Below are 15,045 nucleotides of genomic sequence, written 5' to 3'. Positions count from 1 at the left end.
TTGTTTCAACCTCATAGCATCCCGATGCCCATGATGCCATAGCCAACTGACTTGGCACCGATTCCGCACTTGCCCAATACTGGATCTCGATTTCTGCAATAATTTTGGGAACATGCTCCCATCCTCCTGCCGTCACAGACCTTATGGGACCAATTGGCAGCGGGATTGCCATCCTGATTGAAAATGCTCTTCTGAGTTTAGCCAAGCTCTAAATCAACAAAGACAATACACCTACAAATAAGAGAGAGCATTCACTGATGTGTTGGACGGTAACCGGCTACACAGCCTTTTGCGTCAGTGATGCAGTGCAAAAAAACTGAAGGTCCTGGAACACATACTCATATACGACAACAAGCTTCAAGCATCCCATCCGTGAATCCTTCTGTATTTGTCGGCCTACTAAGGGTTCTTGCAACTAAATAGGTGTTTGCCAGTCCAAAGGAACGAGTAACCCTCTACGGAAGGCACAACGGGTAGTAACTGCAGTGTGTCTTTTGTCCATATCAGTCTTTTTTCCCTTCTCGGCTCTGCTCGATGCTTACTGCGGCTCTCCTCGTGGAGAATATAGCTGCCATTCAACAAAGAAATCGTAAGTCAAGTCTGCTAAAGGCGCGGAGAAACTCGGTTTTATATGGACGATTTGCCTGATTGATGTTGCCTATGGAACTAGGCGAGTCGTTAGGAGAGTCGTTAGGAGAGCAAGGGAGTAAAGATAATATAGGAGTATAGTATACCTCTAAGACAGTATATAGTGACCGAGGCAACTTCTTACCGAACTCGTAAGCCTGTAAGGTCCTATTCAGAGTCTCTTTTGGGTGTGTTTGTCGATTGTGGAAAACGTTGAGGATCTTCGTTAGGTTATCCCGGTATAGAGGTGAATTATAAAGACGCGGTATATTACCTGTCTCTGCCTCTAAGGTATCCTTAGAATATTCTACTAACTTCCCGTAGAGTAGCTATTAGAGAAGTATGACTCTGTCTTCGATCCGTTAGTTTTGAAAGTAGAAGGGTAGCGGCTCTCTTACCGTACTTTAATATACGGTAAGACTTTATTAAGGTTATATTCTTCGGCTACTATATCGGGTTCTTACTATAGTAGTCCGGCTACGGTTTAAACAACCTAATCTATCTATCTGCTAAATCTCTAAGAATATCGTTAGTAAAGTCGTTGAGCCGGGCTCTGTAAAATTCATCTAGTATAGTATATACGAGTATTATACCTATAATTTCTTGCTAAGGCCTATTATCCCCGAAGGAGCCGTGGCTATTATAAGAGGGTTGATTATATTAAAGCGTATAACTATTTATCTCGATATATTAAGGAGTATTTCTAAAATTACGAACTAAAAAACGAGGAGCCTTTCGTTTAACTACTAGTACTTATATAGTCCTTAATATTTATAATAGCTATTTATTTATATTACTAGTATAGGCGCCTAACCGAGTGCTTTAATAAAATACCCGTTAATAGTACTTATTACCTCGCTAGAGTTAGTAAATCTCCGGTAATATCCGGCCTCCTACTAGACAAGATCTACTATTTAGGTATAACTTAACCACACTAGCTTATCCTTATAGGTTATTTTCAAATGCTACCGGCGGTATTACGTTTTTATATCTAAAATCTGGTTTATATTGATCTATCGGAGTAAGCTAATATAGTATAGACTAATATTCGGTAGAACGAATAGGTTCAGAGTTCGGTAGTAGTTACTATTAATAATATATGATCTAATATACGAAGGGGGTATATAAGGATATATAACGAGATGATCTAACTAAGAATAGTAAGCAGATAGGTAGACAGACTAATATAATATTTATAGGGCTTATATTCGGATAGGATTATATTACTTCTTTAGCTATAGATAGCACGACGGGGTAATCGCGGCTTATAGTATAGTCACGGTATACTCTAGCCCCTCGAGGCGTCGATTCTGCTTCTAAACGTACCGAATCAGTTACTTGAATTCGCTACGAAGACTAACTATATCATTTATCTCTAACAAGCGTTCACCGGTAGGATATTCGTGGTAACGATCGATAATCGTGACTAGTAAATGGTTAGCGGGAATACCTATACTAACAGGAGGATTACCTTACGTAGTAGAACTATAACTAACGTCGTTAGTATATTAATACCGACGGCGTATATACGCTTATAAGTTCCCCTTCCGCGTAAACCCGTTCCCGGAACTTCGACCGTAGTCTTTATAGGGGTATATGATCGGCGGTCTATTAATATCTTTTTTATAGACCTCACGCTAGTAGCGTAAGAGACCACCGGCGTAGGTGAAGCCCCTATCTTTGTTATAGCCCGGCTTATAATATTTAAAGGGACGGTTATATTTATCTATATATTTACTAAGGAAGATCGTAGTTAGTATCAGTATATAGTAGACGAGAATAATACGATATAGAGCAACGTACCCCTATTCACAAGGACGGCTAAAAGTCGGCGGTAATAGCTAATAGTCTTGATGGGTATAGTAAATCTAGTCGTTAGCGTTCCTAGGAACGATACGGGTACCTCGAATTTATACGCGCTAGCGGTTAGCGTCCATATCGTTAATATTTATTTACTTATTAATTAAGAGGTGTTATAAAAACTACCTAGTACAATACAGGAGGTAGAGTTAGCTAGATCAGCTTTATATAAACCTAGTAATAAGTATTAGGATGGTTAGGTTAAAGGCACGTCTAACTCAACTCACGATTATATGACGGGGTCCGGATATACCGGCGAGACTCAGCCGATCACACGGATGGTTGAATACTTAAGGAGTCATATAAGGACCAATTAAGAAAATTCTGAGAGATGGGTATAGATTAAATATATCTAGGCTTAGGAATCCTATATAACGTTTACCTAATATAAGTTTAACTAGCCTCCCAGTAGTTAATAGGCCTATTCAAAACCGTGGATTTAGATTTATTTAAATTTATTAGAGCTTCTCCGACTACTAGATTCGATTAAGGGATTTTAAGCCAAAAGATATAGTGATATAATAATACGAAGCATTTCCTCCTTCCTTACTTACTTAGATAAAAGTTCCTAAGGCACGAGTTCTTTAGCCCCATAAATCTTTATATATAAAGACACGAGGTCACGGATATACTAAGGCTCCCCATAAATCCATAACCCACCACGTATAATACCTCTGCTACCATTATAGTACACCACCAAGAACCATATATCAGGAGTATTAACTATATCGTGATTGTATACTATACTAAAACAATATTCGAAACTCCTTATCCTTTCCAATAATATAGTATCTAATATCTTTAGCTAATATATAGTTATTATATACTAAAGGCGTAGGAAGGGGGGAATAGATAGATTACATAAAGACTTACTATTATATCTAGAGATAAAGTACAAGAACATTACTATCTAGGCTTCGTTATGAAGACCGTCTTCGAGATATACCTTATAAGGGCCGTAGTTCTGTCGTTACTACTATAAGAAGACAGGACTAAATATACTAAGCTCTGCGACTAACTAACCAGAAGTATTTTTAACTTAATAAATACCTAAGTCTGTCTTAACTATAGGTTAGACTAGATTGTTTAGGTCGGAAGCAAGGTAACCAGTCCCCGATTTATATACTATAGCTTCGGACCGCGCACTCGGGGTTTTGGCATAAGGAATCGCTTGGTCTAAGTCCCTACTAGGCCCTTACTCTTCTTTTCCGCCCTAGAAAGAATTATCATCCTTATTAGAGAAAATCAAAGATTATATATAAGTAGGAAATAGTATCCGAAGAGAGATAGTAGGAAGGTAGTTTATAATAGTAGTATACAGAGGTAGTTAGTAAGTTATAAATAAGATAGAGAAGATTATAAAAGTATCAAAGCTATTTATTTAGATATATATTTAAACCTTTTATCGTTCTACTTAATTTGTTTTCTACTAGCTATTAGTTTCGTTAGAAAAGGTCTGTCCGGTTAGTATAGTTATAGTTAGTATCCGTACTCTATAAGAGAGCTATAGTACTAACCTCCTAAAGCCCTCTCCGATTCCTCGGCTTATCTTAACCCCTCTAGTAAAACTAGCCTTAGAGGTGCTAGTTTATTCGAGAATTAGGTCTCTATATTTCTAGACGTGGGATCCCCTAGAAAACCTTAGCTAGGATACTTTACTATTATTAGATAAGTATAAGGCTTTAAAATACGTAAGACCGTCTGAACTTTTTAATAAAAATATTAACGCCTTAGTAGAGGAGGTATTAGCCTACTAGAGCTATAATACTATTCTTAAGTTAGCTCTGATAACTTAGTATTTTGATTATTAGGATATTAAGAAACCGCCTACTTCAGCCTCGGATAAGTTAATATCTTTCTTAAGGCAGCCTAATAAAGATATAATTAAGATACTATAAGACCGATATAGAAGTATAATAGGATAGGGTGCTGCCTTAAATAATTCCTTCGATTCTTTACTAGTCTTAAACTAAGTCTAGAATAAGGAGCTAGGGTTTAGCTATATCTGGACGAGTCTTATATATATAGGTTATACTATACTAGACCTAATATAATATTACGTCACATCGAACTCTATCTAATCCATTCTATTCGAATTGTCAATCATCCCCTACGGGGAATTCTCAACGCTCTAGTATTAGTCATACTACTTTATCGTGAGGTATTCCGGAGAAGAGTAATAAGGCAATAGGGCTTAGAGAAGTCTTAGCTAACGACGGATCGAAACGGGTATAGATAGCCTAATCTAATTTAAGAGGCTTAGAAGCTACTAAATTTGTATCAACACGTGAGAGAGTAGATCTGGCTCCTTAAATAGCAGAAGCAGTTCTAGGTTTCTGATTTAACGTAGTTATATCTAATGGTCGAATCGGTAATTAAAAGTTAATATTCGGCGTTAATAGGGATAGGGCCTAGTAGGCCCTAGCCCTACAGACACCAAGATAAGGAGTAAAAAGCATGAAAATAGGAGCGCGATTGATTATATAAGGAAAAGTTGGCTTATAGTAATAAGATAATCGGTCCTATAGGTAGAAGAATATTATTTATAAGGAGGACGTTTAAATATACTGCTTATCTTATATAGGACAGATAGTGAAATAAGAACCCCCTACCTATTATAGTCTAACCGCGTAGATAGGTCGAGGCATCGAGTTACCTAGCAAAGAGTAATCACCGCCACGTCTAGATACTGTACTAATTAACTAAATAGGGAAGGAAAGAGATCAGGAAAGTAAAGCTCAGACGTGCTAAATAAGGAGACTGATTAGTAAAGGAGTACGCAATCACTAAATTTAGCAGATTCTTACTCTTAGCCCTCCTATATATTACTACTTATTTCCTACCGTAGCAGCCTAGGCCTAGTAGTTATTAGGATCGATAATAACTGGACGAAAGTACGTGTAGCGGGTTTTAGGGCTATAGAAATATTAATAGGGGTAGGGCCTAGTAAGCCCTCCCCTTATCTACCTAATTAACTATTATCGTATCCCAACCTTCCCCGCTTCTCTCTTGACTATCTTTTCCCTCAGACTATCTTCCTCTATCGTCTATCTAGATAATAGATCCGTACTCCTGCTACGTCTCTAACTTAGAAGGATATATCCGTAGCCTTTACCTAATATTAAAGGAATGGGTAGCTTATATACTATAGGATATTGTTCTAAAATCCTAGGTTTTATTAGGGATTAACCCCTAAGCCTTCTAGCTTAAATCTTTATAATCTCTAAATAGCTAATATAAAAAGCCTTTGCTTATAAGTCTACCCGAACCCGAGGAATCATAGAGGAAGCCGGTAATTTCCTTTGTTAAAAAGATACCTACCGCTAAGAATTAGTCTAAAGCTATATCTCCTATATCTCCTAATAGCGAATCGCGCTCTTCTCTCTTTATTCTGGACTTATTATTAAAAGAGTACTCTCCTATCGGGCGAGACCCTACCGTAATACTAGTTATCTAATATTAGTAGTTAAATATACTCTATACCTTAGAATACTTTGCTTTATTCACGAAAAGATATAGGGAGGACGCGAAGCTAGCGAGACTAATCGCTTCCTATTAGAGATTTCTGTTCGGTATTCTTTGTTATATTATATATTATATCGGTATCGATGAAAAGGTAGTAAATAAGATAATAGGATTAATTTTAAGCGGTAGTACCGAATACCTTCGGTAAATACGACTTATAGCTACTTAGGGGGTCGCGGCTATTAATATGCTTTAATATAAGAGTAAATAGGGTATTAGAAGTAGCGATATTCTCTTTTATTATCGGTCTGAGTTCTTTTTATTCGTCCGTATAAAGCTGATTATAGAATCTAGTTACTCCGTTATTTTCTTCCCTGAGAAATATAGCTAAAGGGAAGTAGTTAAAAGACGTCTTTATCTTTTCTCTAGATTAACCTCGATATACGGAGATAGGTGTTAGGCTACTGAAGCTTTATACTAATAATCTCTCTGTGCCTTATATAATTAAGTATATCTTTAGTAAAACCGTTCGGTATATATATGAAACGTGAAAGTGCCGCTATATTCTAAACTTAACTTTAGACTTTCCGATATATATAAATTTTTATACGCCGATTTTGCTGCCGCCCGATATATATTTACTAAGTAGTATATAAAACTATTTGGTTCTGATGTTTTCGATGATTTAGAACGCTTAAGTCTTTTTTCTCCTATGATACCTTAGTCTCTAAGAATCTAGTTAGAAGTTCCAGAGTATAGAATAAACCCTGTGGAGGATATACGGAAGAGACGACGTACTAATATTAGAATCGGCTCACCGGCCAATAAGGCAACGCCGTTAGATTCAGATAACCAGTCTATAACCAACACGCTAGGTACGACGATTTCTACAGATGCTCCTACGACTGCCGACGAGGGCCGTACGAGTCCTCAGCTAAATCCACAAAGTGAGCTTCGCACCCTATAGTTATTCAACGTGATACTGACTCTTTAATATGGAACAGGCGTTCCGTATGTTGGTACAACCATTAGAGATATTTCACAGCAGCAAACACAGGAGCATCAAGACCTCTCTGGGGATACAGATCTACCATTGATGGATGAGCGGCATATAGGATGGCATTTGCCTCCGGTGCATCATTCTAGTAAGTTACTGATTTACAGATCGGTGGATAACCAGCTGAAGTCCATTCAGATCATGTTTCTCCACTTTCGGCGCGCTTGCCGGATACCACGTTACCAAGCGACCTCTTCCCTTTTTACCAGCAGGGATCATGCTCAGATAATAGACGACAGTCTCCTCTCGGTGAACGAAATTCAATAGCCACCACTCCAGCACCACGGGAAAGGGGTGATCCGCTGTCTATCTCTGAATTGATCAATCAGGATTCGGAACCGCGACCTCTGGCTCAGTCCCTACCGACGACGGTTTCAAGAGATGGACATGTTCCTCCAGATGTTGAAAATCCAAATACGATATTGGAACCTTACGCTCAATTTAATCCTGGCCACGCCCCTCCTGCCTTCAATCAATTTGCCTATGGGACAATCCCGACAATCACTCAGAACTTAGAGGCAGATCTCTGCGCAAATTTTGGGCCGAGCCACATCCCTCCTGCCTTCAATCAATTTGACTACGCGACGATCCCAACAGTCAATCAGAATGAAAACTTAGATGTGGGCGTCTGTGCCAGCTTGAATCTGAGCGACATCCCGCCCACCTTCAATCAGTTTGACTATGGGACGATTCCGGCAATCAATCAGAATGAGAACATGGGGGTGGGTCTCTGCACCAATTTTGACACGGACAATCCCACCTATGGCAACATTCCATGGGATACCCAGACTGAAGGTCAAGACGTCAATCACCCCGATGCTGTGCTTTCGGTTTTTTGAACTAGGATACCAGATCCGAAGTGCCTTCATAAGTTTTTCCGTTGTTGTACACCAATCACATTCTGTCAACAGCCAAGCTTGCATTTAATTATTTCCCTCTCTCCCTTCGAGTGTTACTATTAAGATGTCCGAACCAGTGGACCGGTCGGGCGTGAGTACTCGATTGGTGTCTGTAATATCCCAGTATTTGTCCGGCAGTAGAGTTTCCGCAGGTGTCAGGCTTGAACTTCCTAGTATAGGCACAAGCCAAAGCCGTTTCGTGGGGTTCTCAAGCCTAACGGCTAATGCAAAGTGAAAAACCGTACAATCGAGTACCTGGATTGATTTGTAAGACAAAGATACAGACAGCTGTGGCAAGAGGATACAGACTTTATGACCTCGTGTTTCTAGGTCTTCTTTCATCGCAATACATTCCAGCAAAAGTCGGTATTGCCAGCCCACTGGACTCTCTTTGACTCGTTCCATGCTTCCGCTCTGGATCAGACCCCTCATCTTTGAGAGTATCTCTTTCGCACTTCCCCAAAGAGGCTCACCCGCCATTTCTTCTCAAAGTCCCAAGACCGGCCTGAAAGCACGGTCAGATCAGCTGGATAGCGTTGTTTTTTTTCGATGCTTACCGACTGTAGAGATAGGCGCTGAGGGAAGCGTGGGCTTTTGTTGTAGAGTCTGATGGAGGGGCAAGGCGGGGCTTTTGCGGCCCAAAGTCACATGACTTGCACCCAGATCGGAAGGATGACACAAAACTAGTTAACTAACTAGTTAGTTATGTCATGCGCATTGCTTGATTACTCATACGCCGATGCCAATCAGATTCGGGCAATTGCTCTGGCAAAGACCGTTTTGAATGATGTAAACGTTCAGAAATCTACTTTGCTGGCATGGTGCTTCGTTTGAGTCACGCTCCTCTACCTCGAGAGACGAAAATCTACATACTTCAAGGCGCACTGCATGGGCTGGCTGATGTGCATGAACGAGGAGTTCTTCACAATGGAAAGCTTAACCCTCCCAACGTTGTTCTCACCACAGTACTGACTTTAAACAAATATCAAAGCGAATAATATCCATATTGATTATGATGAGAGCATGCAGGGTCAAACGATCATAAAAAAGTTCAGATCTCGGAGCTTGAGGATGCAGTTCTTGTGCCACCTGTGAAATGGCTGAGAAGACCTCTCTGCGGTAATGCCATCTGGAGGAGCCCTGAAAGCTGGTGCAGATCTCGCCAGAACCAAGCCTCAGATGTATTTTCTTTTGCAATTGTGGTGCGCATGTCACTCACATGCACTTTTTGCGCCTTATTAAATACTAATACTGTCTTCAGATGATTTACGTTATGCTCAACGAGATGGTTTTTCGCGTCCGTGATAGCGAGATTCATGCGTTAGACTCCTGTCGCTACGTTCTCCGGAGGCATATATCCTATTTTGCGGACGAGCAAGGCTTTACTGGATTGCTGGAGCATATTGGGGAAGCTAATCCTTTTCATGGGCGCTTGATCACACTTGGCGGCGACTTCCCCTCAGAGAGCCCTAGAGAGCCTTTCGAATCTTGGAAGTATGTTGAGCCCGAATTCAGGGACCTCATGGTCGAGATGACGAACCTGGATCCAACCAGAAGTATCATCACCAGACAAGCACTTGACCACTGTTGGTTCAGCCAAGCTATTTAAACAATATGGAGGTTGAGATTTCCACTGCCGTTAATATTTATATTTATACTTCGCTTAATACGTTGAAACCAAAACGAAGAGTTCGTGCTGGGCCATCTATCCAAGAATTCAATCGCATCCGAGTGGTCTTTCCGCTTTTCAGTTTGCAAAGATCGCTCTGGATGACGATCCGAGTGTCTCTTCGCCTGAGGACATGCTCTGTTTCGAACTGAGCCGGTTAAACCAAGTCATGGGCGACTAATTCAACTGTCAAAATTCAAAAAACACCTCATAGCGTCTTTCCATGAATCGGTACTGCATTATTTTATCAATTGACTTGACGGTAAGGAATAAGGGAATTATATATAGGTCTCGTTAGACGGTCAAAATTTCAATAATCGATTGTCGGGGCTGCTGGCCTACCGTTTAATACTGGCGAGAGCCTCTTCAGAAACTATATCAGTACTAAACGGTCTCTAAGAGCGGGATATAACAGCATAGACATCGGTCGATTTTCCCTATCTTTAAGTATCCTGTCGTGAAAAAGTGCGTGGAAACTCGCTATTTATCAGTAAATAGACTACTACCGTATTAAGGGCAGGGTAGGGCTTAACGCGTGAACTATTATTTAGAATAAACGTAATCAGAGTATCTAACGGGAAATAGGGCTAGTTTCTGTAGGCTAATTAGTCCTAATTACGATAGATTATAATAAAGAAGCGATATATATTTTTTTGCCTACTTCCTTACTATACTATAAGAGAAAGCTTAGACTAAAGTAGTAAGTATACTACTACTAATACTTGCCGATTTTCTTTTCGCTATTAAATATCTTATAAAGCTTTCTCTTTTCTACTATCCCTAGGCTTTTTGAGTTATATAAGTTACTAATAGTATTCCTTCTTAAAGATATCTCTACCGTTCTACTTTCTCGTTTATATTTAACCTCCCTTTTAAAAAAGAGAAAGAGAGATACTCTTATGATTCGGAGTTTTACGTCGTAAATATTACCCTCGTTATATAACCCGATAAGATAGGTTATAAGGCTAGCACGATTTAGTCGTAGAAGGTGATTCGAGGACTTAGGAGTATTCTAGGAAGATATATTCTAGAAGCCTAAAGATTTCTAAGTTCCGGAATATTTCTCTAAAAATATATCGAAATCGTGTAAAAGTAGTTAGCTATCTACCCGCTCGACTTCGGCGACTTTATAAGGAGTAAGATTTAAAAAGGCTAAGCTAATCGGATTAGGTACGTATAATCTATTACTAGATATAGCTTTACTAGAATTCGCTAAAGATAGGAACGGACTTATATATCTTAAACTATACTCCGATAGCTCCGATAGCTAACTCTAACTTTCTAAATTCCTAGCGTCTTCTTCTCTAGGCGATACTTCGGAAAATTCTGGTTTAACTTAAATATTACTAGTAATAGGCTCTAATAAGCGACTTATAATAATCGGTATCGGATAATCGCCTTTTTTAAGAGAGGTAGCACTTTGCTTTCGCTTACGTAGATTATTACGATAACTATTAAAGACTTCCTCGTCCGACGATATTAATAAATTATTAGTTAGATCGATTAAACCGGACGAGATAGAGAGTCGGCGGTATCTAGGATTCGAAATATATTCCTCGAGGAGGCGGTTAGTATTGTAGGATAGCCGCGCTAGTAGAATCTTTAAATTCGCGTCTAGCGGATTTGTCTTTTCTAAGATTTAGGATATTATATCTCGGACGGAGTCTATTTCTATATTATTAAGGCTATCGTTATCGGTAAATAAGCTTTCCGGGTTATAAAAACCGGTAGTAGTAGCTAATTTCCCGGGAGACTCGCTATAAATATCTAAAGGACTTAGTAGCGAATCCTTCCTGAGGAGGTTCTCTGTATTCTTCTGTACCTATTTACTTACCGGTATCGGCGTAGTTAGTAGATTCGAAGTAGGGGTAGGATAAGGAAGAAACTAGTCTTTTTTTGGAGTACGTATAGAGCCGTTAGATAGCGGATAAGTTTTATAAGTAATATTATTAGGGGACCGGGTACGGCCTATTCTAGAACCCGATATTTCGACGTCGTCTACCTTATTTAACGTAGCGCTAGTATTACTATTTAGAGGCTGAAGTAGTCCTAAAAATTCTTTATTCGAAATTTTTACCGTAATAGGGGTAGGGGTGCGGGCCGTCTATAAGTTAGTTATAGATTTAGTATCGATATCTATGCTCTCCGTCGTTTAGTCGGCGGCTCCTTCCGTTAGGGGGCGTATAAAAGATTTAGGATCAAGACGGCTATTAGAGAGAAGAGGGTCAGACGACTAGGTATCTGTAAAAAGCGTTAGCTATATATTACTCGGAAATAGGGGAGGGACGCAGAATAAAAATAGATAAAATAATCAAAATTATTCTCGACCTACTACACAGATCCTTATCCTAGTCTACCCTATTCTCGCTTAGAGTAGAAGCAGATATTTGATTAGCCGATATATCCGTACGAATAACTCTTATAATAATCGATGCTTTACCGAGGATTTACTACCGCTCTAAGTTATCTAGAACCGATACAGAAGCTAAGTCGGCGAATAAATATTCGGTAAACTAGGTATAGGGTTAGCTTTATAAATTGAATATAGTAGGGGTGATTTATATTAGGATCCTTCGATCGTGATTGAAAATGCTGAATTTGATTATATAGTATCTATATATATGTGAGATAAATAGACCTTTTTTCGGATATTTATACTTACCTTAATTAGGGTAGTTAACTAGGTTGAGGAGAACGATATTTTTTACAATAGCGAGACCGAAAGAATAGGAAAGGAGATCTAGGTACCTGGAAAGAACACTTAAAATAGGGAATCAGATCATTTTATAAGTTAATAAGGTAAGTTAATAAGGCCCGGTATATACTGGATTTAAGCCTTCCCCTTGGTTCTACCGTAGCGGAACAAGAAGGAAGAGACGCTACGGTGGCCTACTATGGAATCCTTAATATTCCTACGTCCGTTAAGACTGCTAGGCGTTATCCACGTTCGAATCAAACGTCCTATACACGAGTTTCCTTAGTAACAAAACAAGGACACGCCGAGGAGAGGATATGCTGGCGAAGCCTGCCGACCACCACTTTATTCGCAGCTATAGTATCGATTTAATGTCATATGGGCTTTGGATTGGAGGATAGGCTGAAAAGCCCTTGAAACTTCGGATAGTTGAAGTATCAAGATCATCAATTAAAACAATCAGTGTAAAATAAGAAAATATGAGCTTCAAAGTCATCAACCGCCTCTTACTGTAGTAGCAACCTGCCCTTCCGGCTCTTCGATGGGCTTTTCCACAGAGTATATGTGATGAATAGCGCCTACTATAAAGACATCGTATCTCTCTCGAACCTGGCTACTAGACTGCATTAAAGGTGCTTCCGGGACACCAAGCATAGCGGACGGTCGAGCCATAAGGAATATTCATGTAAAGGACGAGATAGCTCCGGTGCAAACAGGCGACATCTTCTTATTCCCTATGCCACTATTTATCTTGACAACCTGGATTTTGAAAATTGCCCTCACTCGATGCGAAATGACCTGTCTGGCTTATCCATATTTGAATACCTATACTAATCAAGTACTAGCATGGAACATTTGAAGTTGGAGACGCGGCGAGAGTAGACTCGGCTAGGAAAAGGATATAGTTGAATTAAGTTGTTAAACTACTTGACTACGCCTATATAACGGACAAACCCCCTAAAAATAATTATATGACGCCAGTCTATACTAATATTAACGCTACTGAACGGGATTACTTTCAGTCGGTAAAGAGATACGAATATTAGTACTTATTTTCCAAGACTCGTTACCTATTTGTTCGCGTTTGAAGAGGAAACCCGAGATAGCCGTATCGGAACCGAAAGGCCGCCGTCAAGATTCGGTATTTAACCGCGCAGAGAGGAACTTTAACGCCACACTAGCTACTATACCGGTACTCTAGTCTTGCTAATAAATAATAGGTATACTTTCGTAGTCGGCGGCTTTAGTATCTTTAATCTACTGCTAGACGGACTTCTTACTAATCTACTTCGTAAATCCGCTATCTGTTAATAGCGTATCTACTATATCGTCAAACTTACGAAAATAGGCAAGGATACCCCTATAATTATATAGTATATACAAAATAAAGGGATCAAGCTTAAAGGATTTACTTCGTCTATATAATTATTAGAGTAGGCAACGCGATCAGAGTAGCTAGAGAAACTTACACTTTTTTTCCTATTTCTTCGCTATACAAGAGAAGGAATCCACGGCCTAGGTAGTATCCAGACCACTACTACCGCTCCCTAATAAGTTTATACTTATAGAAAGACATTCGTATCTTATCCGCCTTTACTTTAGAAAGAGATACTATCCTATAAATAGCGTTAGTAGTACGAATTTTAGCGGTTTAACCAGGATATCTAGCTTTGCTCTGTAGGTTAAATTCTTTAACGTACTCTAAATATAGTATTATATCCGTAAACCGTGCTTTAAGATAATTCGTCTCGCCCTCTACCTAAATCGCCTCTATATACCTCTAAATCGCACGACTTTTCCTACTAACAGGCGTACTGGTGCTATTTAAAGGATTTAGTAATAGAGAATACTAAAATCCGGTAGACTTCTATATTCTAGTATACTTCTCGATGAACTCGGCTAAATCAGACTATATAGTCACCCTATATTTTCTTTTAATTTTGTCCTTTTAGTCCGGCGAAAGTATAGAAAGAATAGAATATATAGAGAAACGACTATCCTAACGATCGTTATCTAGATCCGGATTAACTAGTATTTAAAGGATACTATTCCCTAATATTTAACGGATACTATTCCGAAGGCGAGGTCTATAGTTTAGGGTTAGGAGAGCTATTTAGGCTATCGATAAAAGTTTCTATTTACGGCTTATATTCTGGCTTCCGCTAAGCGGAGTAGCTTAAGGTATATTACCTTTTATATCCGACGGGATAGTAAACTAGTAGTTACTTTCGGGTAGGCCGGAGGCTAAAGCGGAATTACCTCGATCTACCCCCGCGCTACTCGTAGCCCTTAAAAAAGGGCTTTCTTAATCACTAGAGGGATTACCTAGGAATCTATATATCTTATCTAAGACGGCCTTAATAGATTAATCCCCGAATTCGTTAGAATCGTCGAGTAGTTCCTTAGTATTATATTCGCTCTCGTTAGGGGTATCTTTAACTCTTACCTAATATCTCGATAACCGACGTTTATATAGAAGTCTCTTTATAGTTTAGTTTTCTTCTGCTTTTTCTATACTACTCTATTAGGATATTATCGTTATCGGTATAGCGGGCGTACTTATATCGGGGGTAGAGAACGAAGTACCCGGGCTCTAACTTAAACTCGTAGATAAAGCCCCGGGAGATTAAGAGAAATCACTACGGTAAGTAGTACCTAGACTATCTTTATATATATATTCTTCGATAGTCGATATATTAATTCTACGAAGCTCGGAACTACCGCTAGCTATAGTATTTAGAGTAAGCCTAGGAGACAGTTCTTCGCCTATTCC

General features: G+C 39.3%; 1 protein-coding gene across 1 annotated transcript; it reads left to right on the top strand.

Annotated features, from left to right (window-relative positions):
* Positions 1-7,048: 7,048 nt before the first annotated feature.
* Positions 7,049-7,848, top strand: N7539_001437 (uncharacterized protein; the record flags this gene model as incomplete). The annotated part of the gene is made up of 2 exons (XM_056931040.1): positions 7,049-7,097; positions 7,148-7,848. 2 exons carry the CDS (start codon positions 7,049-7,051, stop codon positions 7,846-7,848), a joined length of 750 nt encoding a protein of 249 aa, XP_056793071.1.
* Positions 7,849-15,045: the final 7,197 nt, after the last annotated feature.

Source organism: Penicillium diatomitis, assembly GCF_028827545.1.
Source record: "Penicillium diatomitis strain IBT 30728 chromosome Unknown utg000002l_segment0_segment0, whole genome shotgun sequence".
Lineage (NCBI taxonomy): Eukaryota > Fungi > Ascomycota > Eurotiomycetes > Eurotiales > Aspergillaceae > Penicillium > Penicillium diatomitis.
Note: the sequence above shows the minus strand (reverse complement) of the source record. Positions and strands in the feature narration are given on the sequence as shown.